General features: G+C 41.5%; 1 protein-coding gene across 2 annotated transcripts in view; it reads right to left on the bottom strand.

The window, feature by feature from the left end:
• Positions 1-24,109, bottom strand: part of scn1b.L (sodium channel, voltage gated, type I beta subunit L homeolog) — a 28,584-nt gene extending 4,475 nt beyond the window's left edge. Inside the window, exons 1-4 of one of the 2 annotated variants that reach the window (XM_018226609.2) lie at positions 23,869-24,109; positions 13,797-14,188; positions 2,108-2,274; positions 450-687 (exon numbers count right to left, since the gene is read on the bottom strand). In XM_018226609.2, coding sequence (XP_018082098.1) covers positions 450-687; positions 2,108-2,274; positions 13,797-13,836 — 445 coding nt within the window. In that variant the 5' untranslated portion in view covers positions 13,837-14,188; positions 23,869-24,109. The remainder of the gene's footprint in view (positions 1-449; positions 688-2,107; positions 2,275-13,796; positions 14,189-23,868) is intronic. The other variant, XM_018226608.2, reaches the window with a different exon arrangement.
• Positions 24,110-24,920: the final 811 nt, after the last annotated feature.

Here is a 24,920-nt window from a genome sequence, read left to right as displayed (position 1 = left end):
ATTTATTTAGTTTTAATTCCAAGATATTAAAGGATACATGTACTGTTAATATGAATGAATTTTGTTATAACAGCGCCACCTGCTGGTCAGTTTCTCACCAGTTTGACCAGCAAGTAGTCAAGGAAGTTGTCAGGAATAAGAAAGAGGCTGATGTTCTTCTGCTTAGGAATAAAATTCTCAAAAACCTTTCTCAAATCTTTCCTAAGCAGAAGAACATCAGAGCAGCCTTTTTCTTTCTCCTGACAACTTCTTAGACTATTTGGTGATCAGACTGGACATAAAATGACCAGCAGGTGGCGCTGTTATAACAAAAAATGTTCATAATAACAGTACATGTATCCCTTAATATCATGGAATCAAAAGTAAATAAATAATGAATGTACATTGCAAAAGTGCTCAATTTTACATTAACTTATTTATAAGGTTCACTTTAACCATTTCCTACTCACCGTTGGGCACCACCGTGACCTGGATGAACTTGCTGACATTGACGTTGTAATAGTGGTTCTCAAATTCGAGGGTTCGGTTGACCTTGCACATGTATTCTCCTGCGTCTTCCATTGTGACGTTTGTGATCTGTATGGACACGTCCTGTAGGTCTTCCGTGTGGTTGCTCCCGCTCCATAAGATGCGGTTGCCATAGCGTTCGTCTTTGATATCCGGGGCGTCTTTCTGGTAGTAATAGATCTGCAACACAAGAAAATGAAGGGTTTTAGGCAAACGTACATGAGATTGGCAGCATAGAAGAGCCAGAAAAGGCCCAATCTTTGCTCCAGATCTAGTAACCCATAGCAACCAAACAGCAATTAGCATGACTTGTATTTCCATACCCAAAGGCCCCCTATTATCTTCAAGTTCAACTCTGGAGCCCACACACCACTCAACAGAGTGATGGGGCACAGTGGGGAGAAGGTAGAGAAGCTTTCCGATATATTAGTTACCCAGAGCAATCAATGAGACCTTTTCTTACATAATTTAAACTCAAAGCCGTTAAATCAACACTAATTGCTTATTGGTTGTAACTGCTAACTGCAATGGTGAAATTTTGCCCCTGAAATTAAATCTGCTCAAAATCAATGGGAACTATTCTCTTAACAAGTGTAAATGCAAACATGTGTAGTTCAGTACAAACACCGCTTGGGGGCAGTCTGATGTACCAATAATATTCCTGAGCCAGTGCAGGTTTCAACCCAAGTGCTGTCACCATCATGGAAATAATTATACAGGTGGTATTGGAATTTTTTATAATAATAATTCCATTTTTGTTAGTGACAGTAGGGTAACATGGAGACAGTAGAACATGTAGACAGTAGGACATAGTGTCGGACTGTGATGCCATGGGTCCACCAGAAGACCGTAGGCTGAGGGCCCACTTTCCAAACTGCTATACCTCCTCTCCTCACTCAACTTATTTATTCTTCTTTTCTCTACATTCTCTACTCTACTCTTTCATTATTATGCCTCTTTGTTCCCATAAAGAAATAGGGAATGACCGTGAAATAGGCCAAATGGTTAGAAGCAAGAGGCCCACTGACACCTGGGCCCACCGGGAGTTTTCCTGGTATCCCGGTGGGCCAGTCCGACATTGGTAGGACAAGATGGAGACAGTAGGACAAGATGAAGACAGTAGGACAAGATGGAGACAGTAAGGCAAGATGGAGACAGAAGGACAAGATGAAGACAGTAAGACAAGATGGAGACAGTAGGACAAGATGGAGACAGTAGGACAAGATGGAGACAGTAGGACAAGATGAAGACAGTAAGACAAGATGGAGACAGTAGGACAAGATGAAGACAGTAGGACAAGATGGAGACAGTAAGAAAAAGAAGATGGTGACAGTAAGAAGAAAAAGATGGAGACTGTGCATGATGACAGTAGCTCTGGATCTCACACAGGGAGAAATTCAGTCCCCAGACCAATAGCATGAATCCATTCTTCTGCTCTGTGGGCCATTCAGTACAGAACTGGCCATTCTGTTTCTGTTTATTCCCATTAATAGACTTCATCTACCAGATTATCTAACCCTCGTCCCTCCTGATTAAAATGAGCCTTTCCGACATTTCCTGGTGGGGGGGAGGCGTAATAAAGAAACAAAAAAACACTCACCACTCTGAATGCATCTTCATCTTTGGCTCTGAAGAACCACTCCACGAAGGTGATGGCTTTGGTCTCTCCTCGTTTCTTACATGAGATGCACCGGATCTTAAACTCATGTCCCACCACAGCTTCCGTCTCTGACTCCACCTCTACGCACCCAGCCCAGCAGGACGACACTGGCGGGAAAGGAGGTTTGTTAGAGCCGAAATACACCAAACAAAATTGATACTATGATACAATCATCTAGTAACCATCGGATGCTTTATTTTATCCTTCTATCTGCATCAGACTGCTGAAAGCTAACTGCTAATTGGTTACCATGGGTTACTAATAGAAGCCGTTAAGTTAAAAGATGATTTTTATGATGTAGTTTTTATTTCTGAATTACACTGTTTACACTGCAAATAATTCACTCTACAATATAAAATGTCATTCCTGAACCAACAAGTGTATTTTTTAGTTGTAATATTGGTGTGTAGGTGCATCTCAGGTCATTTTGCCTGGTCATGTGATTTCAGAAAGAGCCAGCACTTTAGGATGGAACTGCTTTATGGCAGGCTGTCGTTTCTCCTACTCAATGTAACTGAGTGTATCTCAGTGGGACCTGGATTTTACTATTGAGTGCTGTTCTTAGATCTACCAGGCAGCCGACCACCATCAAATCGGAAATTATGTTGCTGCAAACCGGACTCTAAAAGCCTTTTCTATGGGCTGCACTTACTGAGGCCTAAGGTGCTGCGTCAGCAGATTGTGATCCTTCTCCGAGACACTGTTGCTGGGTAACAATGCAGAATCAATGCTGTCTCCAGCCCACAGCATTGGATAGTAAGGGGAGTAAATAAGCACTTAGCCCAGATCCCATCTCATTGCTCTTACCCGTTCCCTTCAGTAGAGAGGCTGCTGCATTTAGCACTAGGAAATGATCATATATATGTCTTGCATTAATGACGCAGCTATACATTAGGGGAGGAAATATCTCCGGCCCAGAAGGACTGAGAATTGCATTTATTTGCACTTAAATAGACAGTGTGTGCGGAACATCCCTCTACATACACATATCAATAGGAAACTCATCTCCTAATCATCTCTTGTACCTCCTTTTGTTCATAAACATTTACATACATTATACCCATATATTTATTGCTGGATAAAGTAAAAGAAACAATAACAAATGTGCAAAAATTGGGCACTAATTAGTGATGGGCGAATTTGTCTCGTTCCGCCACGAACTTCACAAATTTCCCGTGAAACTGGGGTGTAAAATTAGCAAAACGGTGATTTAGACGCTGACGACAATTAAACCCGCTGTCAATTCCTGTGACGCCTATGAATTTTCGCAGACAAACACAGAAATTCGCTGCGAATTCGTGCTGGCGAATAAATTCGCCCATCACTAGCACTAATTCCACAATGTCCCCTAAAGCACAGCGGTTCCAAACTGCCCCCTTGCCCCTGGGATTGTGCCCCAGGTAACAGCTCTTTGTGCTCCAATAACTCATGCACCTAAGGCAAATGTTAAGTAAGGATGCTCCGAATCTGGGATTTAGTTTAGGATTTGGCCTTTTTCAGCAGGATTCAGATTCATCTGGATCCAAGTGCCCAAACAAACAGAATCCAAATCCATAAATTAACACGACTTTTCATCACACAAACATAGAAGCCAAAAAATGTTTAACCACGGCTGTTCTCTTTCACCCTTCGGATTGAATTCGGAAATTCAGACAACATTTTCATGAAGGGTTCAAGATTCAGCCAAATCCAAAAATAGTTGATTAGGTGCCTGCTTAGTGTTAAGTACAGGATTGACTTGCACCCGTCAGCACTGTGGTACGGGTCCTGCACGGGTCCATTTTTTTAAACCGGTACCCACAACCTGCACTTTGACCCACGTGTTCCCGCTACCCGACCCACATTCGGGCAGCTAACCTTCCGTCCCGGGGGACATGTGAAACCGGAAGTGATGTCACATTTGCCCAGAAGTGATTTCCCAAACAAAAACAAGGGTGGGTGGGTGGAAGGGATCAAGCCCGCACCTTTGTTGGGTACCCATCCAGATTACCGGCGGACTGCCCGCACGGCCAAGGAATCGGGGAATTTATGTCTGAAATCCAACCTCTTTGTGGGTATTCCGTGGGTACCCGACCCGATGCAAGACTCTAAACTGTGGTATGCATTGTGCACCAGATTTTTGATGTGGCTCAGATTGCTCAGGCTGTTGCCTTTGGGGCAAGTGCATGTACCATCAGGGGACATTGCTGCTTTTTAGAGGCAGTTTCCTAAAGGCTATACACAATGCTGACCAGATCTCTACTGGGAATGAACACCTGCCCTACAAGCTTAAAATTGTGCTTCCTTCTAGGGTAAATGTCAGGGTCCAGATAAAAGCCAAAGTCAAACACAGCAGTGTAGGGCAAGATGAGAGACACCAGCAGGGGTTGGGGTGGTCAGCAGTGATAGATAAGAGCATGTGTATGATAACGGGGTCAGGACTGAGAGCATGTGAGACAAGGTCAAGACAAGGACTTCACAAGCCTATTGAGCGTCACTGGGTCACTGCCCTCATGTACTGGGATCACTGGCTCACCGCCATATGCAGAAAACAAACTCTTGCATATGTGGCCGGGTTTAGCATCCCAAGGCCATCATAAAAGTCATTTTGGTTTGCCATGGGATTGTATACAAGTCACAATTAGACCACTTTTGGGAATGACCAAAAGAAACCACACATATTCTAGTAGGCTTCCACAGCCCTAACAATAGTATAAGACAAGCGTGCAAGGAGCAATTGTGCCAACGGCTGGTTATTATGGTCTTCTGGATAAGAAAAGACAAAATTTAAAGGGACCTAAACCCAAAAACAAGACCCGCAGCAATTATTTAACATGGAGAGCAGGGTGCAAAGTGCAAAACTAAGGGTGACTGCACCGTACCTTCCACGTGTTAACCGTAACTTTTACTGTCATCAGTTTTATAATCTACAGGTGAGCCTTGGAGATGAACAGCCAGGTTACCACCAGCAAAAATCAGGGCTATTGGGTCAAAAGCCTTCAAATGAGAACCGAACCCTAAAAATGAATGTGGCTGAAAATTTAATATTCTATATAGTGAACTTATTGCACGAGGCTAAAGTTTGAGCTTGTCAATAGCAGCAATGATCCAGGACTTCAAACTTGTCACAGGGGGTCACCATCTTGGAAAGTGTCTGTGACACTCACATGCTCAGTGGGCTCTGATTGGCTGTTGAGAAGCTAAGCTTAGGGCTCGTCACTAATTATCCAGCAGAAGATGAGCTTCCCTGGCTGTAATATAAGCGGATGCTACAGGTTTGCTGATTATTCAATTCTGATGCTAATTACACTGGTTTCTGTGCTGCCATGTAGTAATTATGTGTATTAATTACTAATCAGCCTTATATTGTGACATTTCTATTCTATGTGTACTGAATATTGTGAGTGGCTCCCTAAGCTCAGTAAGTGACAGCAGCACAGAGCATGTGCAGTGAATCAGCAGAAAAGAAGATGGGGAGCTACTGGGGCATCTTTGGAGACACAGATCTTTACTGCTAAAGGGCTGTGGTTGCCTTGGGCTGGTACAGAAGCACAAAACATAATGTACAACATTTCTAGCTACTTCTTTAGTTAGGCTTTAGTTCTCCTTTAAAAACTGTTAATATCTCAGGAAATACTAAAAACTAAACTGCACTCAATGAGCACATTTTCATTCATTTCCATTGCGGGTTTAGGTCCCCTTTAAGTAGCAGTCCCACGTCAACCTTGCACCGAACAATATATCAGATTGTACCATTATTTATAGCAAATAAAATTGCTGACAGTTTCAGTTTCCCTTCGAGGCAGTAGAACTCAAGGTGAACGCTCAGAAGCTTCCACGAATCACATCTGTGAAGAACATGTTCTGGGAAGCGTGTTGGATCCAGTGTTGGAGAGACAAGCGATACAAAAGGGCCTGGAATTTTTATGAAGGAGAGACATGAAGCTACGAGCTCTCTGCAAGGTCAGGGCAATGTTAGCAATACCGAGAAACGTCATTAATGCCCCACCCACGGAATAAATATTCATGTCTAACTTGCCATTCACAACATGTGTGTGTATATATATATAGATATATATATATATATATATATATATATATATATATATATATATATATATATATATATAATACACAAAAGCCATGAACATGTTGTAAATGATATCCTTATAAACGGTGAGTAGTGATGTCATCGGTTATAAGCGGTGAGTAGTGATGTCATTTTTGTCACATGACTCAATAAAACTTGTGTATTATAATAAATAAAGTACCCCTTGTTGGAAAATATGAGGATATAAAATATTAGAAGTCACCACGGAGTTCCATGACCTGTATATATACTCAAATTGTATAGAGCTTTAATAGATAAGTTTGGGAGTTGCCATATTGTTTTTCTTAGACGAATATGTAGGGGTTAGTATGGTTCTATTTAGGAATATGTCCACAGCATTTGTAGATGTCCACCCCCTTAGAATTCTCCCCTTGCGTCTGGGGGTCTCCCTCTGTCTGCTAAATAAACTCGATAGGCTGGTTTTGCCTCCAATAAGGATTAATTATATCTTAGTTGGGATCAAGTACAAGTTACTGTTTTATTATTACAGAGAAAAAGGAAATCATTTTAATAAATTTTAATAAATTTGGATAAAATAAAGGCTATAGCAGATATAGTAATTTGGATCTTTCTGGATAACGGGTTTCCATATAACAGGTCCCATACCTGTACAACAATTTGAAGGTTCCAAGAACACGAAATAGATTCTTAATGACAGGTATCGGACCTGTTATCCAGAATACTCCGGAGCTGGGGTTTTCCAAATAAGGGATATGTCCGTAATTTTGATCTTCATACCTTAAGTCTACTAGAAAATCATATAAACATGAAATAAACCCAATAGGCTGGTTCTGCTTCCAATAAGGATTAATTATATCTTAGTTGGGATCAAGTACAAGCGACTGTTTTATTATTATACAGAAAAAAGGAAATCCTTTTAATAAATTTGGATAAAATGGAGTCTATAGCAGACAGCCTTTCTGTAATTTGGATCTTTCTGGATAACGGGTTTCCAGATAACGGATCCCATACCTGTACTAGAAAATCATATAAACATTGAGTAAACTCAATAGGCTGGTTCTGCTTCCAAAAAGGATTAATTATATCTTAGTTGGGATCAAGTACAAGTTACTGTTTTATTATTACACAGAAAAAGGAAATCATTTTAATAAATTTGGATAAAATAAAGTCTATAGCAGATAGCCTTTCTGTAATTTGGATCTTTCTGGATAACGGGTCTCCAGATAACGGATCCCATACCTGTACAACAATTTAAAGGTTCCAAGAACACAGATTACATTTGACAGGTATGGGACCTGTTATCCAGAATACTCCGGAGCTGGGGTTTTCCAAATAAGGGATATTTCCGTAATTTGGATCTTCATACCTAGAAAATCATATAAACACTAAATAAACAAGGAAGTTAACTGGAAGCGTACACACCCCTCAGTTAGCACCAGTAATGTGATTATCTTGTGTGTATATATAATATATATATTAGGGATGCACTGAACAGTGGCGGAACTGACGGGGGAGCAGGGGGTGCAAGCGGGCCAGGGCCCCCCGGCAGTCCGTTCGCCGCTGAAAATGCGGCCAAATGCGCGTCACGCACCAGGGCCCGCCCCCTCAAAGAACGCTACTGGCACTGAATCCAGGATTTGGTTCAGGATTCGGCCAGGATTCGGGTTCATCGGAAACCTCCTGCCCGACCAAACCAAATCCTAATTTGCATATGCAAATTAGAGGCGGGGAAGGAAATCGCATGACAGGGAGCTGTTATCTGTTACCTTCCCATTGTTCATAGGATAAGTAGTGATGAAGTCAAACGCAGTGGGTTGCTGCAAAATAAGTGCTTTTATTGCAGCTCGAAACATGTAGTGTTCAATAAAAGCACTTATTTTGCAGCAACCCACTGCGTTTGACTTCATCACGACTTATCCTATGTGCTCTTGGCTTCATTGGATGGAAGCACAGTTATTGAACAGTCTGGTTGAATCCACCCTATTTCACCTTCCCATTGTTCTTTTGTTTGGCTGCTGGGGGGGAAGGGAGGGGCTGATATCACTCCAACTTGCAGTACAGCAGTAAAGAGTGACTGAAGTTTATCTGAGCGCAAGTAACATGACCAGGGGCAGCTGGGAAATTAACAATATGTCTAGCCCCATGTCAGATTTCAAAATTGAATATAAAAAAATCTGTTTGCTCTTTTGAGAAATGGATTTCAGTGCAGAATTCTGCTGGAGTAGCACTAGTAACTGATTCATTCTGAAAAATGTTTTTTGTCCCATGACAGTATCCCTTTAATTTGTATATGCAAATTAGGATTCGGTTGGGTATTCTGCTGAATTTTTTTCGCGAAGGATTCGGGAGTTCGGCCGAATCCAGTACAAGCTACTGTTTTATTATTACAAAAAAAAGAAAATCGTTTTTAAAAATTTGGATTATTTGGATAAAATGGAGTCTATGGGAGATCCGTCTATCCGTAATTTGGAGTTTTCTGTATAACAGGTTTCCAGATAATGGATATATATATATATATATATCAGTAATATATAAGTATAAAGCAGTAATAAATAAATATAAAGTAGTAAACCAGGAGTGGATGCATTATGGCAGACAGGAATGTGTGTTCTTGTAAGGGGATGAAGCTAAATGTGTCTTCCAGAAATAGTCGTGTTGGTAACGTGAAGCACAGGGATCCAGTAACGAGTATTTCCAGCTGATGATTACGATTTTCGGTTCTTTGGGTGGGATGTGTAACAACAGGAACATCAGACTGGCAGCCTATATACATCCCAGCACTGTCAGCCGATGGTGGGACTGCGGGATCTACTATTAATGTTTGGTTTTGGGGACAGGCAGAAGGGACCCTTCTTTTATTTACTGCCTTGTAGTACTGAGACACATTGTCAGTGCTATGTACAAGAGTGGACTCATAGCTTTAGATGGAGGCACCTAAACATTTTTGCCTGGAGGCACTAGATCTAAAGGTTTGGGCAAGCCAATTTTGACTGTACTTTCCAACTGTCCGTCTACGGCACATGGGGGGGATGGGACACAGTTGACAGGCCACAATGATCATATAGGACTGCAATTAGTCAATACAAAGTGAAGGTTTCAGCTTCTCAGTAGATAGGGAAGTGAAAGCATCCACAGCTGCTCCTCAATTAGACCCCTGGAGGTCAAAGGTTCCACAGTAGACCCCATGGAGGTAAAACCACACACATCCATGAATCAAAGCACAAACATCCATCCATCAAACCACAAACATCCATCCAGCTGGCCCGTGAGCCAGTCTTTCAAGTCGGTCGGTGGCCACTGTAACCGTTGCTCTTGACGTCACTTCAGGAGGAACTTGGACGTCCGAGATGATTATTTGTGAATGTTGAGTGGATAATCCCTGAGAAATGTTATGGTACCACGGACTGATTCATAGACCAGGCATTAGAAAATGTCTTCTGATATTTAATATAAGTAATTAAAAAAACAACTGGACTTGCTGAGTAATTATTGAAGACGTCTCACTACTCATCCGAGCAGCTTCTTCAGTCCAACTGACTGGTGTGGGAAGTTCTCGGCATATAGATTCTTCCACTAATCCAATCACAATGGCACATTGTAACTCTTCAGGAAGGTGACATCTGAAATCCACAGAGGTGTTGATTCTGTGTAGTTACTGTGATTTATTTTTTAATTACTTATATTAGATATACCATGACCTGGATGAATGAAAATCTTCATAGTCTTCTTCTGATGTTGCCCAATGCATGGTGCATTTAGTTCCTGCTGCTCTACATGAATTGGACTTCAGAAAGGTGGCCAAACGAAGACGTGGAGATCTTTTACATTTGTTGGACATTTCTGTGAACAAAGACAAGATTTCTTTCCTCTGAGAAGCCTCTATGTTTCTGTTGGCCACGTCATCACTAGAACATGGCCATGGTGATGTCTCCAGAGAAAGATTTACAGTATAAACGGGATTCCTCAAAAAGAACAAGCTCTGGTTTGCTTTATTTATATGAAGAGAGGAGCCAGAGAATGCTCTTGTTACTGCATTGTTGCCTTTCAATCAAGAACTCGTTACCAATAGGACCCGAGTGATGGCCACACACTCCAGGGAAGATGTTGCTCTATGTAGAAAGTGCCTGGGATGAGGAAATATATAGTTGTGTTCTTTGCCTATGCCAGCAATATCTCAGTGAATCCCCAGAGGTGTTATAATGCACTTTTTTGCATGTTTTGTTAACTTATGAAATATTGAATAGCCAAGGGCTAGCACTTAATCCCAGAGATTCCTTTTCAGTCAATAATTCCAGAGATCCCTTAGGGCTCTAATACTTGATCATTTCACCCTGCAATAGTTAACTGCCACCTTTCTTCAGCATCCGAGGGTCGACTGGTGGGCAGTTGGTGCGGGGGTCATAAGGAACATTGGTTGGGTCACGAGTCCTGTGCCATATGGAGCAAAGTTATAGAGTCCCATTTATTAAATTTATTAAAGATCGAATTTTAGTGGTATTAAGAGTTTTTTGAAACCACAATTAAACTCTAAAACCACAAATGCCATGTAATTTATTAAAAGAAAGAATTCAAGTTTTTCTGATAATTACTAGCAAAAAAAAAAAATCACAAAAAATATGACTCGCCGATTGGCCGATCACCACATCAATCACAGGGAATCCTGTCCGATTTTCCTAATTTGGAAAACTGGGCAGGCAGTTTTGACCCGGACAGCCCTTAAAGGAAAACTATACCCCTCAAACAATGTAGGTGTCTATAAAAAAGATATTGCATAAAACAGCTCTTATGTAAAATCCTGCTTCATGTAAATAAACCATTTTCATAATAATATACTTTTCTAGTAGTATGTGCCATTGGGTAATCATAAATAGAAAATTGCCATTTTAAAAAATAAGGGCCTCCCCCTGAGATCGTACAATTCACAGTGCACACAAACATACCAACAAACCATAATTGTTAGGTCACATGAGCCAATTACCAGACAGAGTTGTGTCTTTTGCTCCAACACTTCTTCCAGTTACAGTTAGAGCTGCAGTATTTCTGGTCAGGTGATATCTTCCTGTTACAGTTAGAGCTGCAGTATTTCTGGTCAAGTGATCTCTTCCTGTTACAGTTAGAGCTGCATTATTTCTGGTCAGGTGATCTCTTCCTGTTACAGTTAGAGCTGCAGTATTTCTGGTCAAGTGATCTCTTCCTGTTACAGTTAGAGCTGCATTATTTCTGGTCAGGTGATATCTTCCTGTTACAGTTAGAGCTGCAGTATTTCTGGTCAAGTGATCTCTTCCTGTTACAGTTAGAGCTGCATTATTTCTGGTCAGGTGATCTCTTCCTGTTACAGTTAGAGCTGCAGTATTTCTGGTCAGGTGATCTCTTCCTGTTACAGTTAGAGCTGCAGTATTTCTGGTAAGGTGATCTCTTCCTGTTACAGTTAGAGCTGCAGTATTTCTGGTCAAGTGATCTCTGCCTGTTACAGTTAGAGCTGCAGTATTTCTGGTCAGGTGATCTCTTCGTGTTACAGTTAGAGCTGCAGTATTTCTGGTCAGGTGATCTCTTCCTGTTACAGTTAGAGCTGCAGTATTTCTGGTCAGATGATCTCTTCCTGTTACAGTTAGAGCTGCAGTATTTCTGGTCAGATGATTTCTTCCTGTTACAGTTAGAGCTGCAGTATTTCTGGTCAGATGATTTCTTCCTGTTACAGTTAGAGCTGCAGTATTTCTGGTCAGGTGATCTCTTCCTGTTACAGTTAGAGCTGCAGTATTTCTGGTCAGCTGATCTCTTCCTGTTACAGTTAGAGCTGCAGTATTTCTGGTCAGCTGATCTCTACCTGTTACAGTTAGAGCTGCAGTATTTCTGGTCAGCTGATCTCTTCCTGTTACAGTTAGAGCTGCAGTATTTCTGGTCAGATGATCTCTTCCTGTTACAGTTAGAGCTGCAGTATTTCTGGTCAGGTGATCTCTTCCTGTTACAGTTAGAGCTGCAGTATTTCTGGTCAGGTGATCTCTGAGGCAGCACACAGACCATCATGAAATGGTGGTTCAAGAAAAGAGATGTAAAAGGGCAGTTTTTACTTAACTATATATACCAGTTTGGTAAGATTCTTTAACATGTCACTTAATTTAATAATAAACTGTTGCTTAAGTGTTCGTTTTGGGGGTATAGTTTTCCTTTAAATAAACCGATCTGTCCAGGTCAAAAAAAGACCCAGGTGGCTCCATGCAGCAGCCATGATTGCAGTGCACACGCTATAAAATCATACACACCAGCGCATTGATTGCGAGTCAGTAAAGTGGACAGTAAATTCTTCAAGCAGATATAATGGATCATTCAGTATTCCCCCTCCCCCCAGTACGTTGCAGATGCACACAACGCCTGATAAGATCAAACTACCTGCAATAAAGGAATTATTTTCGACCCTACTTAAAAATACAAGTATGAAATCTGTTATTCGGAAACCCATTATCCAGAAAGTTCCGAATTACCAGAAGGTCGTCTCCCATAGACTCTGTTTTATCCAAGTAATCCAAATTTTTTAAAAATTATTTTCTTTTTTCTCTGTGATAATAATAATAATAATAATAAAACACTACAGATATGGAACCTGTTATCCAGAATGCGCAGGACCTGGGGTTTTCCAGAGAACGTATGGGAGACAGCCTTTCTGTAATTTGGCACTTTCTGTATAACGGGTTCCCATACCTGTACCTTGTACTTGATCCCAACTAAAATATAATTAATCCTTATTGGAAGCCTATTTGGTTTATTTAATGTTTATATGATTTTCTAGTAAACTTAAGGTATTGCAGATCTTAATTACAGAAAGATCCCCTATCCACAATTAGGGGCTCATGGGGCCCCCTGCAGCCATAGGGTCTGCTTCCTCTGTAGTTATGCCCCTGACAGGTTCCATACCTGTAGGAAGGGGGCGATATCACTCCAACTTGCAGTACAGCAGTAAAGAGTGACTGAAGTTTATCAGAGCACAAGTCACATGACTGGGGGCAGCTGGGAAATTAGCAATATGTCTAGCTCCATGTCAGATTTCAAAATTAAATGGATTTCAGTGCAGAATTCTGCGGTAGCAGCACTATTAAAAAAAAAACAACATTTTTTCCCATGACAGTGGGGGTCATTTATCAAAACTGGGCAAATTTGCCCATGGGCAGTAACCCATGGCAACCATGCATTCACTGTCCTGCTTGTAGCTGGCTTCAAAAAGCTAATCACTGATTGGTTGCTATAGGTAACTGCCCATGGGCATAATTGCCCAGTGTTAATAAATGAGCCCCAGTATCTCTTTACGTTTTACGTGATTTTCTAGTAGACTTAAGGTATGAAGAACCAAATGACTGAAAGACCCGTTTTCTGGAAAACCCCAAATCCGGAGCATTCTGGATAACAGGTACCTTTACTAGACCTTTATGTGGGTATCGGAATTCTCTGTTTGGCCTTACTTCCCCTTCAAACCTTCCATTGCAATGCTGTATGCAATGACATTCAGACTGAGCCATGAAATACAACTGAATTATGAGAGATAAAGCAATACAGGTAGAATATAACGGGGTATCGCCGGAGACTTACCTGCTGTGAGACATAATAACATCAGCACCCAGAAGTCCATGTCTTCTCTTGCCCTTTGTATAGGAACACAATCGGGGGGTCTCTGCGGGGCCAATGGGGCGCGAGGTTCTGGAGATACTTTCCCTTTATTCTTTTGCACCTTTCTTGCTGTGCTACATTGTCTATCGACCCCTTATTATATGTCCTTTTTGCTGAAGATCTAGAGCAGGAGAACGTTCCTTCCTTCTTCTTATTTATCTTCTTCTCTATTTCCCTGGTGCGACTTCTTCTCCTTCTTCTTCTTCTTCTTCTTCTCCTTTTCTCCTTCTTCTCCTCTCTGCCACCGCCTAGAAGTTGTTATACAATCTCCCTGCTGATCCTCAGGTGCCTCAGGAGACGGGGGCCGCAAGGTTCTGCAAGGGAAACACACAACATAAAGACGTCATTTTGATGTATGGGGGGGGGGCAGGTCCCATGAATGTCACTAAAGGACACACTGGGAATGATAGACCGTCCCTCACATTTGTGGCTGCAGAGCAACACTAGTCCTCTTTCCACCAATAGAGTCGCCCCAAACCGTTGCAATTTTCTTTTTTATGTGCTCATTTCCAGTCCAACCACCATTATAACTAGGGATGCACCGAATGCATTATTTTGGATTCGGCCGAACCCTTCGTGAAAGATTCGGCTGAATACCAATCTGAATCCGAATCCTAATTTGCATATTCAAATTAGGGGTAGGAAGGGGAAAACATTTTTAACAAGCTTGTTTTGTGACAAAAAGTCACGTGATTTCCCTCCCCGCCCCTAATTTCCATATGTATAATCCGAATCCTGCTGAAAAAGGCAGAATCCTGTATTTGGTGCATCCCTAATTATAACAGTTAAACTGGGAGTGGAGTAGGTCCAAATTCTGAAACCCGAACCTGCAACCCACAACCTAGTCCCACAATCCACATTTTTACCTGCATGGACCCTCTACCCAATTGCACCTGCAACTGCCGTATGCGCAACCTCACGACCCACTGACTGTCATGAAACCAGAAGTGACATCATCAGAACCCGGGGAGGTGGAAAAAACAGGGGCTTAAAGGGGTTCAATTTGCTTATATTGAGACCCATGGCCAGACCCGCAGATCTTCACCCATGCCCAAGTCCTTAAAGGAGAAGCACAATAAATGGGACTCACGTTGACAATGTAATCTGCCTTTTCCTAATAAGGAGCTTTATATAAACAAACCCCTCCCTTCCATAAGCAGCAGCCGCCTATTAGGCTTTCAGATAAGGAACAGCTTGATATATATATATATGTATATATATACTTCTTTGATGAGTATCCGCACTCCAAGGCAATGGATAAATATATATATATATATATATATATATATATATATATATATATATATATATATATATGGGGCTTATCCATGGAGAGGAGATTTGTTTTACTAATTCTCAAACAGTGACTCGGCAGAACCAGGAAGTATTTTCAGGAAGCGAATTGAAACAACCAAAACCATAGATATTTCTTATTTAAAACAATATGAGAAAAGTATGTTTAATATAGGCCTATTCATTGCACTCCTCTATTCCCTGTTGGTGAAGTATTTTCCCAAAAAGTTTGGATTTCTCATGGGGAATTGTCGTTTGATTCAGTTTCCCTACTCCTGTTAAATGCAGTATTCCATAACCCAAGTGAACCCCCTGCCTAATATAGTAATTCCCAGGGTCTCCCCACACGAGTAAGTCAATGAATCAGTAAGTTGTTATGTCACAATCATCAGCGCTAATGACTTTCACCTGCATTCATACAAGGAAATCCTTTCATTCGCTTCCGTCGGGGGTCCCTGAAGTGGCGGATTGGAAAACCCTTCTCTAACACGTTGTTGCACCCCCAGCACTCTAACCCTTTATTATCACTCACCTGAACCTTTTAACGAATCAGCAGGCGACTCTCAATGGGCCTTTGCTGATCCGCCTGCCTCTTATTTCCTAACGAGACTGCAAAATACTTACTGTTCTATTGAATAACCCCCCATAGGCTCAGCTTTAATATACATTTCACTGTAATGATACCCCAGTAATTAGAGTTTGCACGGGGGGCATATCATATTGTAGAAAGGCTAATGATATTTACTATAGAGGATATCACTGATACAGTTAAAAGGGAGTGTGACTGTGGGATAGCAGGTATAGTAGGGAGAGATGGTGCCTATAGTAACAGTGGATAATAGTCTCTGGGAAGGGAGTGTGGAACTGTGGCGATAGCAAGGTATACTAGGGAGAGGATGGTGTCTATAGTAACATGGGGATCCATAGTCTCTGGGGACGGGAGTTGTGACTGGTGGGATAGGCAAGGTATAACGTAGGGAGAGATTGTCTATCGTACAGTGGGATAATCAGTCTCTGGGAATGGAGTGTGACTGGGGATAGCAGGAGAGGAGGGAGGAGAGGGGCCTAGAGAACAGGGGGAAGAGGGCCGTGGAAGGGAGGGGACGGGGGGAGAGCAGGTGAGAGGAGGAGAGAGGGCGAGAGGAACAGGGAGAGAAGAGGCGCGGGGAGGTGGAAGGGGACGGGGGGAGAGCAGGGAGAGGAGGAGAGAGGCCGAGAGAAACAGGGGAGAAGAGGCGCGGGGAAGGCGAGCGAACGGGGGAGCAGAGCAGTAGAGGAGGGAGAGAGGGGGCCCGAGAGGAACAGGGGACGAAGCAGGGCGCGGGGAAAGGAAGGGGACGTAGAGAGCAAGGCGGAGAGAGGAGAGAGGGGGCGAGAGAACAGGGAGAAGGAGGCGCGGGAGGTGAGGGGCACGGGAGGGAGAGCAAGAGAAGGGAGGGAGAGAGGGACGAGGAGAACAGGGAGAAGAGGCGCGGGGAAGGGAAGAGGGGGAGCGGGGTGAGAGCAGGGAGAGGAGGGAGAGGAGGCGGGGCGAGAGGAGAAACAGTGGTATAGTCTTGGGAAGGAGTGTGACTGTGGGATATTGAGGTATAGTAGAGAGAGATGGTGCCTATAGTAACGAGTGGATAATGAGTCTCTGGAAGGGAGTGTGAATGTAGGAATAACAGGATACTTAGGGAGAGAATGGTGTCTTAGTAGACAGTGGATTAATAGTCGTCTTGGAGAGGGAGTGTGACTGTGGGAATACGGCAGGTGTATATGTAGGGAGAAGATGGTGTCTATAGTAACAGTGGGGATAAGTGAAGTAGTCTCTGGAAGGGGAGTGTGACTGTGAGGATAGCAGGTATAAGTAGGGAGAGTGGTGCCTATAGTAAACAGTGGATACATTAGTCTCTGAAGGGAGTGTGACTGTGGATAGCAGATATAGTAGCGAGAGGTATTGGTGCGTATAGTAATAGTGGGATATATAGTCTCTGGGAATGGGTGTTACTTGGGGATAACAGGTATAGTAGGGAGAGATGAGTGCCTATTAGTAACTAGTGGAATAATAGTCTCATGGGAAGGGGTGGTGCTGTGGATATGCAGGTATATGTAGGGAAGAGATGGGCCTATAGTAACAGTGGATAATAGTCTCTGGGAAGGGAGTGTGACTGTAGATAGCAGGTATATTAGGGAGAGATGGTGTCTATAGTAACAGTGGATAATAGTCTCTGGAAGGGAGTGTAACTGTGGATAGCAGGTATAGTAGGAGAGATGGTGCCTATAGTAACAGTGGATAATTAGTCTCTGGGAAGGGAGTGTGACTGTGGGATAGCAGGTATAGTAGGGAGAGATGGTGCCTATAGTAACAGTGGATAATAGTCTCTGGGAAGGGAGTGTGACTGTGGGATAGCAGATATAGTAGGGAGAGATGGTGCCTATAGTAACAGTGGGATAATAGTCTCTGGGAAGGGAGTGTGACTGTGGGATAACAGGTATAGTAGGGAGAGATGGTGCCTATAGTAACAGTGGATAATAGTCTCTGGGAAGGGAGTGTGACTGTGGGATAGCAGGTATAGTAGGGAGAGATGGTGCCTATAGTAACAGTGGATAATAGTTCTGGGAAGGAGTGTGACTGTGGATAGCAGGTATAGTAGGGAGAGATGGTGTCTATAGTAACAGTGGGATAATAGTCTCTGGGAAGGGAGTGTGACTGTGGGATAGCAGGTATAGTAGGGAGAGAGTAGGTGCCTATAGTAGCATAGTCCACAGTTGTGCTGGATGATGTGGTTTCAGTCTAATCCCCCGGGTGCTGCTGATGGGTCTGTTCTCTCGTGTCGTTCCATTAGACAGTTCTTTAGTTACCCTTTCTCTCCCTGTGTGACGCTCTCCTTTCCCATCTCTGATTGTCTCTGTCTGTCTCTCTGGGGGCAGTGAGAGTAATTATGACAGAGTCGTTAATCATCTTCTCCATAATGAATCAGAGTATTAATTAATACATTTTTAGAGACAATCTGATGGTTTCTGTGATATAAACCCACAGTTCTGCAGGAAGGTGATGGATTTGTTCCTTTCCCTGAAGGGGCCCCAATAGGGGCCAGTAATTAATTGGGGAGGCTGCTAAACTGTGAGTAACAGGTATAGTGAGCAGTGAGTGACCCCAATATGTGAATCTGGGATAAAATGAACCCGGCAGCTTTATAAATAGCCCCCACATGGCACCGAGCTCTGTCAGTGAATGAAAATGAATGAGCTGACACTTGTGGGCGACACTTTGTTATAAAGTGACCGCAGCCGAAAATAGTTTGGCCCCTGTGACACTGGCAGAGACCCCCGGGCACCTGTCTTGGCTTTTTGTTATTTCTGCTTCAACAGAAACGACAGAATATTTCTGCACATTAACACGTTCACTGCCAGTGCTGTCGAATCTTTGTTGTGGGCCAGAATGGTACCAAGTGCCAACAACGTAGATTTGTTTGAATGGAATAAATAAGGGGCCCGGAAAAGCATCTCCCCAAAATCATATTTGTTATAGTAAATAGAGGGACACTGCCCCTTTAACATACCAAAAAAATGTCTTCTACTTTCATATGGTCATGATTTATAATATCCTATATTTTACACTAGGGGGTTCATTATTATATAGTGAATAAAGTACCCCCTCTTGTAAAATATAAGGATATTATAAGTTACCGAGGAGTTTCATGACCATATAAAAGTACGAGGCCGAAGGCCGAGTGTTTTTATACAGGTCATGGAACTCCGAGGTAACTTCTAATATCCTTATATTTTACAACTGGGGGTACTTTATTTATTATAATACACAAATTTTAGTGAGTCATGTGACAGAAATGACATCACTACTCACCGTTTATAACTGATGACATCACTACTCACCGTTTATAAGGATATAATTTACAGGATATTCATGGCTTTTGTGTATTATATATATATATATATATCTACTGTGTTTATGCCTCATTTGTAAGGAGCATTTGCTGCAGTGTCTGTAATGCAGAATCTGCTGCATCAGTGTCTTCTCTGTATTCTCAATATCCATTAAATAAAAGCTCTCAGCAAAATATGAGTGTATTAGATGTACACTCAGCCTGCAGCCTTGTGTCTTTATATGGTCACAGAACAACCCCTCAGTGACTTCTTATATCCTTATCATTTACAGTAGGGGGTACATTATCCCTTATAATACATGAGTGATACTCAGAGTTCCCTGTATAACTCAGCCTGCAGCCTTGTGTCTTTATATGGTCACAGAACAACCCCTCAGTGACTTCTTATATCCTTATCATTTACAGTAGGGGGTACATTATCCCTTATAATACATGAGTGATACTCAGAGTTCCCTGTATAACTCAGCCTGCAGCCTTGTGCCTTTATATGGTCACAGAACAACCCCTCAGTGACTTCTATTATCCTTATCATTTACAGTAGGGGGTACATTATCCCTTATAATACATGAGTGATACTCAGAGTTCCCTGTATAACTCAGCCTGCAGCCTTGTGCCTTTATATGGTCACAGAACAACCCCTCAGTGACTTCTAATATCCTTATCATTTACAGTAGGGGGTACATTATCCCTTATAGTACATGAGATGTTACAGGTGGGCACATCAGGAGAGTGGAGCATCAAGAGGGAACAGTGGAAATCAGAACTCTGGATGGGAAACACTATGACAATGGCAAATAAATATAAGCAGGGTATAGTATATAATGTATCACACAGGGTATAGTATATAATGTATCACACAGGGTATAGTATATAATGTATCACAGGGTATAGTATATAATGTATCACACAGGGTATAGTATATAATGTATCACAGGGTATAGTATATAATGTATCACAGGGTATAGTATATAATGTATCACAGGGTATAGTATATAATGTATCACACAGGGTATAGTATATAATGTATCACACAGGGTATAGTATATAATGTATCACAGGGTATAGTATATAATGTATCACAGGGTATAGTATATAATGTATCACAGGGTATAGTATATAATGTATCACAGGGTATAGTATATAATGTATCACAGGGTATAGTATATAATGTATCATAGGGTATAGTATATAATGTATCACAGGGTATAGTATATAATGTATCACAGGGTATAGTATATAATGTCTCACAGGGTATAGTATATAATGTATCACACAGGGTATAGTATATAATGTATCACAGGGTATAGTATATATATAGTGAATAAAGTACCCCCTATTGTAAAATATAAGGATATTATAAGTTACCGAGGAGTTTCATGACCATATAAAAGTACGAAGCTGAAGACCGAGTGTTTTTATACAGGTCATGGAACTCCGAGGTAACTTCTAATATCCTCATATTTTGCAACTGGGGGTACTTTATTTATTATAATACACAAGTTTCAGTGAGTCATGTGACAGAAATGACATCAGAACTCACCGTTTATAACTGATGACATCAGAACTCACCATTTATAAGGATATAATTTACAGGATATTCATGGCTTTTGTGTATTATAATGTATTACATGGTATAGTATATAATGTATCAGAGGGTATGGTATATAACATATCACAGGGTATAGTATATAATGTATCAAAGGGTACAGTATATAATGTATCATGGGTATAGTATATAATGTATCAGAGGGTATAATATATAATATATCACAGGGTATATTATATAATGTATCGCAGGGTATAGTATATAATGTATCAGAGGGTATAATATATAATATATCACAGGGTATAGTATATAATGTATCACAGGGTATAGTATATAATATATCACAGGGTATAGTATATAATGTATCACAGGGTACAGTATATAATGTATCATGGGTATAGTATATAATGTATCAGAGGGTATAATATACAATATATCACAGGGTATATTATATAATGTATCGCAGGGTATAGTATATAATGTATCAGAGGGTATAATATATAATATATCACAGGGTATATTATATAATGTATCACAGGGTATAGTATATAATGTATCAGAGGGTATGGTATATAACATATCACAGGGTATAGTATATAATGCATCACAGGGTATATTATATAATGTATCACAGGGTATAGTATATAATGTATCACAGGGTATATTATATAATGTATCCTAGGGTATAGTATATAATGTATCACAGGGTATAGTATATAATGTATCACAGGGTATAGTATATAATGTATCCTAGGGTATAGTATATAATGTATCACAGGGTATCCTATATAATAAAGTTGAAGTGTCTCTGCGTCCAGTCCCTGTGTCCGTGGGATTGTGCTACTGCGCATGTGCCCCACGGACCGTCTCTGGCGAATTTTCTACATATGTTCTAGCTCCCGTTAATTTAACAGGCTTAATGTCTAGTAGTATATAATGTATCACAGGGTATAGTATATAATGTATCATAGGGTATAGTATATAATGTCTCACAGGGTATAGTATATAATGTTTTACAGGGTATAGTATATAATGTATCACAGGGTATAGTATATAATGTCTCACAGGGTATAGTATATCATGTATCACAGGGTATAGTATATAATGTATCATACAGTATATAATGTATCACAGGGTACAGTATATAATGTATCATAGGGTATAGTATATAATGTATCAGAGGGTATGGTATATAATGTATCATAGGGTATAGTGTCATGTATCACAGGGTATAGTATATAATGTATCACAGGGTATAGTATATAATGTATCACAGGGTATAGTATATAATGTATCACAGGGTATAGTATATAATATATCACAGGGTATAGTATATAATGTATCACAGGGTACAGTATATAATGCATCATAGGGTATAGTATATAATGTATCAGAGGGTATAATATATAATATATCACAGGGTATAGTATATAATATATCATAGGGTATAGTATATAATATATCACAGGGTATAGTATATAATGTATCACAGGGTATAGTATATAATATATCACAGGGTATAGTATATAATGTATCACAGGGTACAGTATATAATATATCATAGGGTATAGTATATAATGTATCAGAGGGTATAGTATAAAATGTATCACAGGGTATAGTATATAATGTAACAGAGGGTATAGTATATAATGTATCACAGGGTATAGTATATAATATATCACAGGGTATGGTATATAATGTATCACAGGGTACAGTATATAATGTATCATAGGGTATAGTATATAATGTATCAGAGGGTATAATATATAATATATCACAGGGTATAGTATATAATGTATCATAGGGTATAGTATATAATATATCACAGGGTATAGTATATAATGTATCACAGGGTATAGTATATAATATATCACAGGGTATAGTATATAATGTATCACAGGTTACAGTATATAATGTATCATAGGGTATAGTATATAATGTATCAGAGGGTATAATATATAATATATCACAGGGTATAGTATATAACGTATCATAGGGTATAGTATATAATATATCACAGGGTATATTATATAATGTATCACAGGGTATATTATATAATGTATCACAGGGTATAGTATATAATTTATCACAGGGTATAGTATATAATGTATCACACAGGGTATAGTATATAATGTATCACAGACTGAGAATATGCATTAATACCATAATGAGGAAGTTCCAACATGCAGCCCTAATGATGGTTATCATTCCAAAACACATGTAGCTCTCAGGGAATGCTGGGAAATGTAGTCGAACTGCAGATTCCATCATTTGCACTGTACTACAATTCCCAGCAGCACCTGCTACAGATTTCCAGCTGAAACCTTATTGTGCAATGAATTATGTGTGGGCTTTGGAGACCTGCTCCAGCAATGATATATCTGTCCTCTATTTATTATTATTATTGTTATTATTATTATTATTGGGGCAGCCGCCGGCGCTGTAGAGATGTTGCAGTGCAGAGTGGAGTCGCCCAGCTGATGTCGGAGCAAATACTGCAGTGATGTGACTCCTTCCTGCAGAGCGAGTGCTGAGAGCAGCAAGAAACACAGTGGGGCCCTAATGGGGCCCCTTCACTCTCATTTAGTGACACTAATCACTAAACCTTCTCTAACAGCCTCCTGCCCATGACTAGATTGTAAGCTCTTGGGAGTCAGTCCCATTGCTCCTTGTTGTACGACCCTACTGAATAGGTTGTACTTTATCTCCCCATGGGGTTCATTCCCCTGAGAGTGGGAAAAACCAATAGTGTGACCTTGGGCTGTCACACCCTTCGCCTGTTCCACACCATCTCCTGGGGGAGCTTCAGCTGAACCCCAGGTATTGTCGGACTACAATTCCCAGCATCCTCCAGCAGCGCAGGAATCAAAAGCCAAGACAAGTGCTTTCCCCACTGCTCAAGGTACAGCGGGCCCTGAAGGTTCCTGGGCAACAATAAGCCGGGGGCTAGAGCATGCTGGGAGCTGTAGTCCTGCACAGTCTGGGGTGATGGAGGTGCTGCAGGGAGTTGTAGTGCAAAGTGCACCAGAGATGCTGGAATTCAGTTGCAGTTCAATGGCCACATAATAGGGGATGCTGGGAGTTGTAGTTGAATATTAGTAAATATGACCTGTCTCTCTGCCCCCAACACCTTCTCCTCTTTCCCTTCTCCCTCCTGTGTCTCTGCAGCAACAACAACATCAGCAGCTTCAGCCTCATCCTCCTCCTCCTCATGATGAGATGATGCTGCAGAGGAAACAATGTCCATCAGTCTGTACTGGGGTCTCACCTGATGTTGCTCTGGGGTCTCACCTGAGTGTCTGCAGGTCTCTGTCCCTGGTGTCGGTGACTCCGGGGGTCTCTGTATATTCCGGGCGATTGTGTCGCATCAGTCGTGTTCTCTTTACTCTCTCAGCCTTTTCTTTCCTCCCTCCCAGTTCAGTCCGATCCCTTTCTCTTCCCTCCTCCTCCCCCGTCACTTTCTCTGTCCCTTATTTCTTCTCTATCTCCGGCGTCATCCCCCGACCCCCCCAGTCCGCTCCCTCCGCTTATTTCTATTTCTCACTGACTGAGCGGGAGGAGGGGTCGGACTGATGATGATGAGGAGGATGAGGAGGAGGAGAAGCAGGAGCCTCATTAGTCACAGCGGGGGGAGGGGATGTAACAATCAGCGGAGCAACCGGGAACCTCATTCCAGTCTGACAGACTCACCGGCGGCATCCGCTGCTGCTCTAGCTATAAACCTCACTCACACTCACACTCACTGAGGGGCTTCTTACCTTCTCCACCTTTACTGACCAATCCCCTAGTCCAATGTTTCTATATATCTGTAACCTTGTTATGAGCTAAGGGGGCCCAGTCTGAAGGTCAGTTAGGGGGAGATATGGGGTGAGTGCTTATTTGTACCCTGGGTACCCCTGGAACTATAGCAGGGTGACTGTTACCCCAATGTTTCTATATATCTGTAACCTTGTTATGAGCTAAGGGGGCCCAGTCTGAAGGTCATTTAGGGGGAGATTTGGGGTGAGTGTTTATTTGTACCCTGGGTACCCCTGGAACTATAGCAGGGTGACACCCCAATGTTTCTATATATCTGTAACCTTGTTATGAGCTAAGGGGGCCCAGTCTGAAGGTCAGTTAGGGGGGAGATTTGGGGTGAGTGATTATTTGTACCCTGGGTACCCCTAGAACTATAGCAGGGTGACACCCCAATGTTTCTATATATCTGTAACCTTGTTATGAGCTAAGGGGGCCCAGTCTGAAGGTCAGTTAGAGGGAGATTTGGGGTGAGTGCTTATTTGTACCCTGGGTACCCCTGGAACTATAGCAGGGTGACACCCC

The sequence above is a fragment of the Xenopus laevis genome, chromosome 7L (assembly GCF_017654675.1).
Source record: "Xenopus laevis strain J_2021 chromosome 7L, Xenopus_laevis_v10.1, whole genome shotgun sequence".
In the NCBI taxonomy this organism is placed as follows: domain Eukaryota; kingdom Metazoa; phylum Chordata; class Amphibia; order Anura; family Pipidae; genus Xenopus; species Xenopus laevis.
This window is presented reverse-complemented; position numbering and strand designations above follow the sequence as displayed.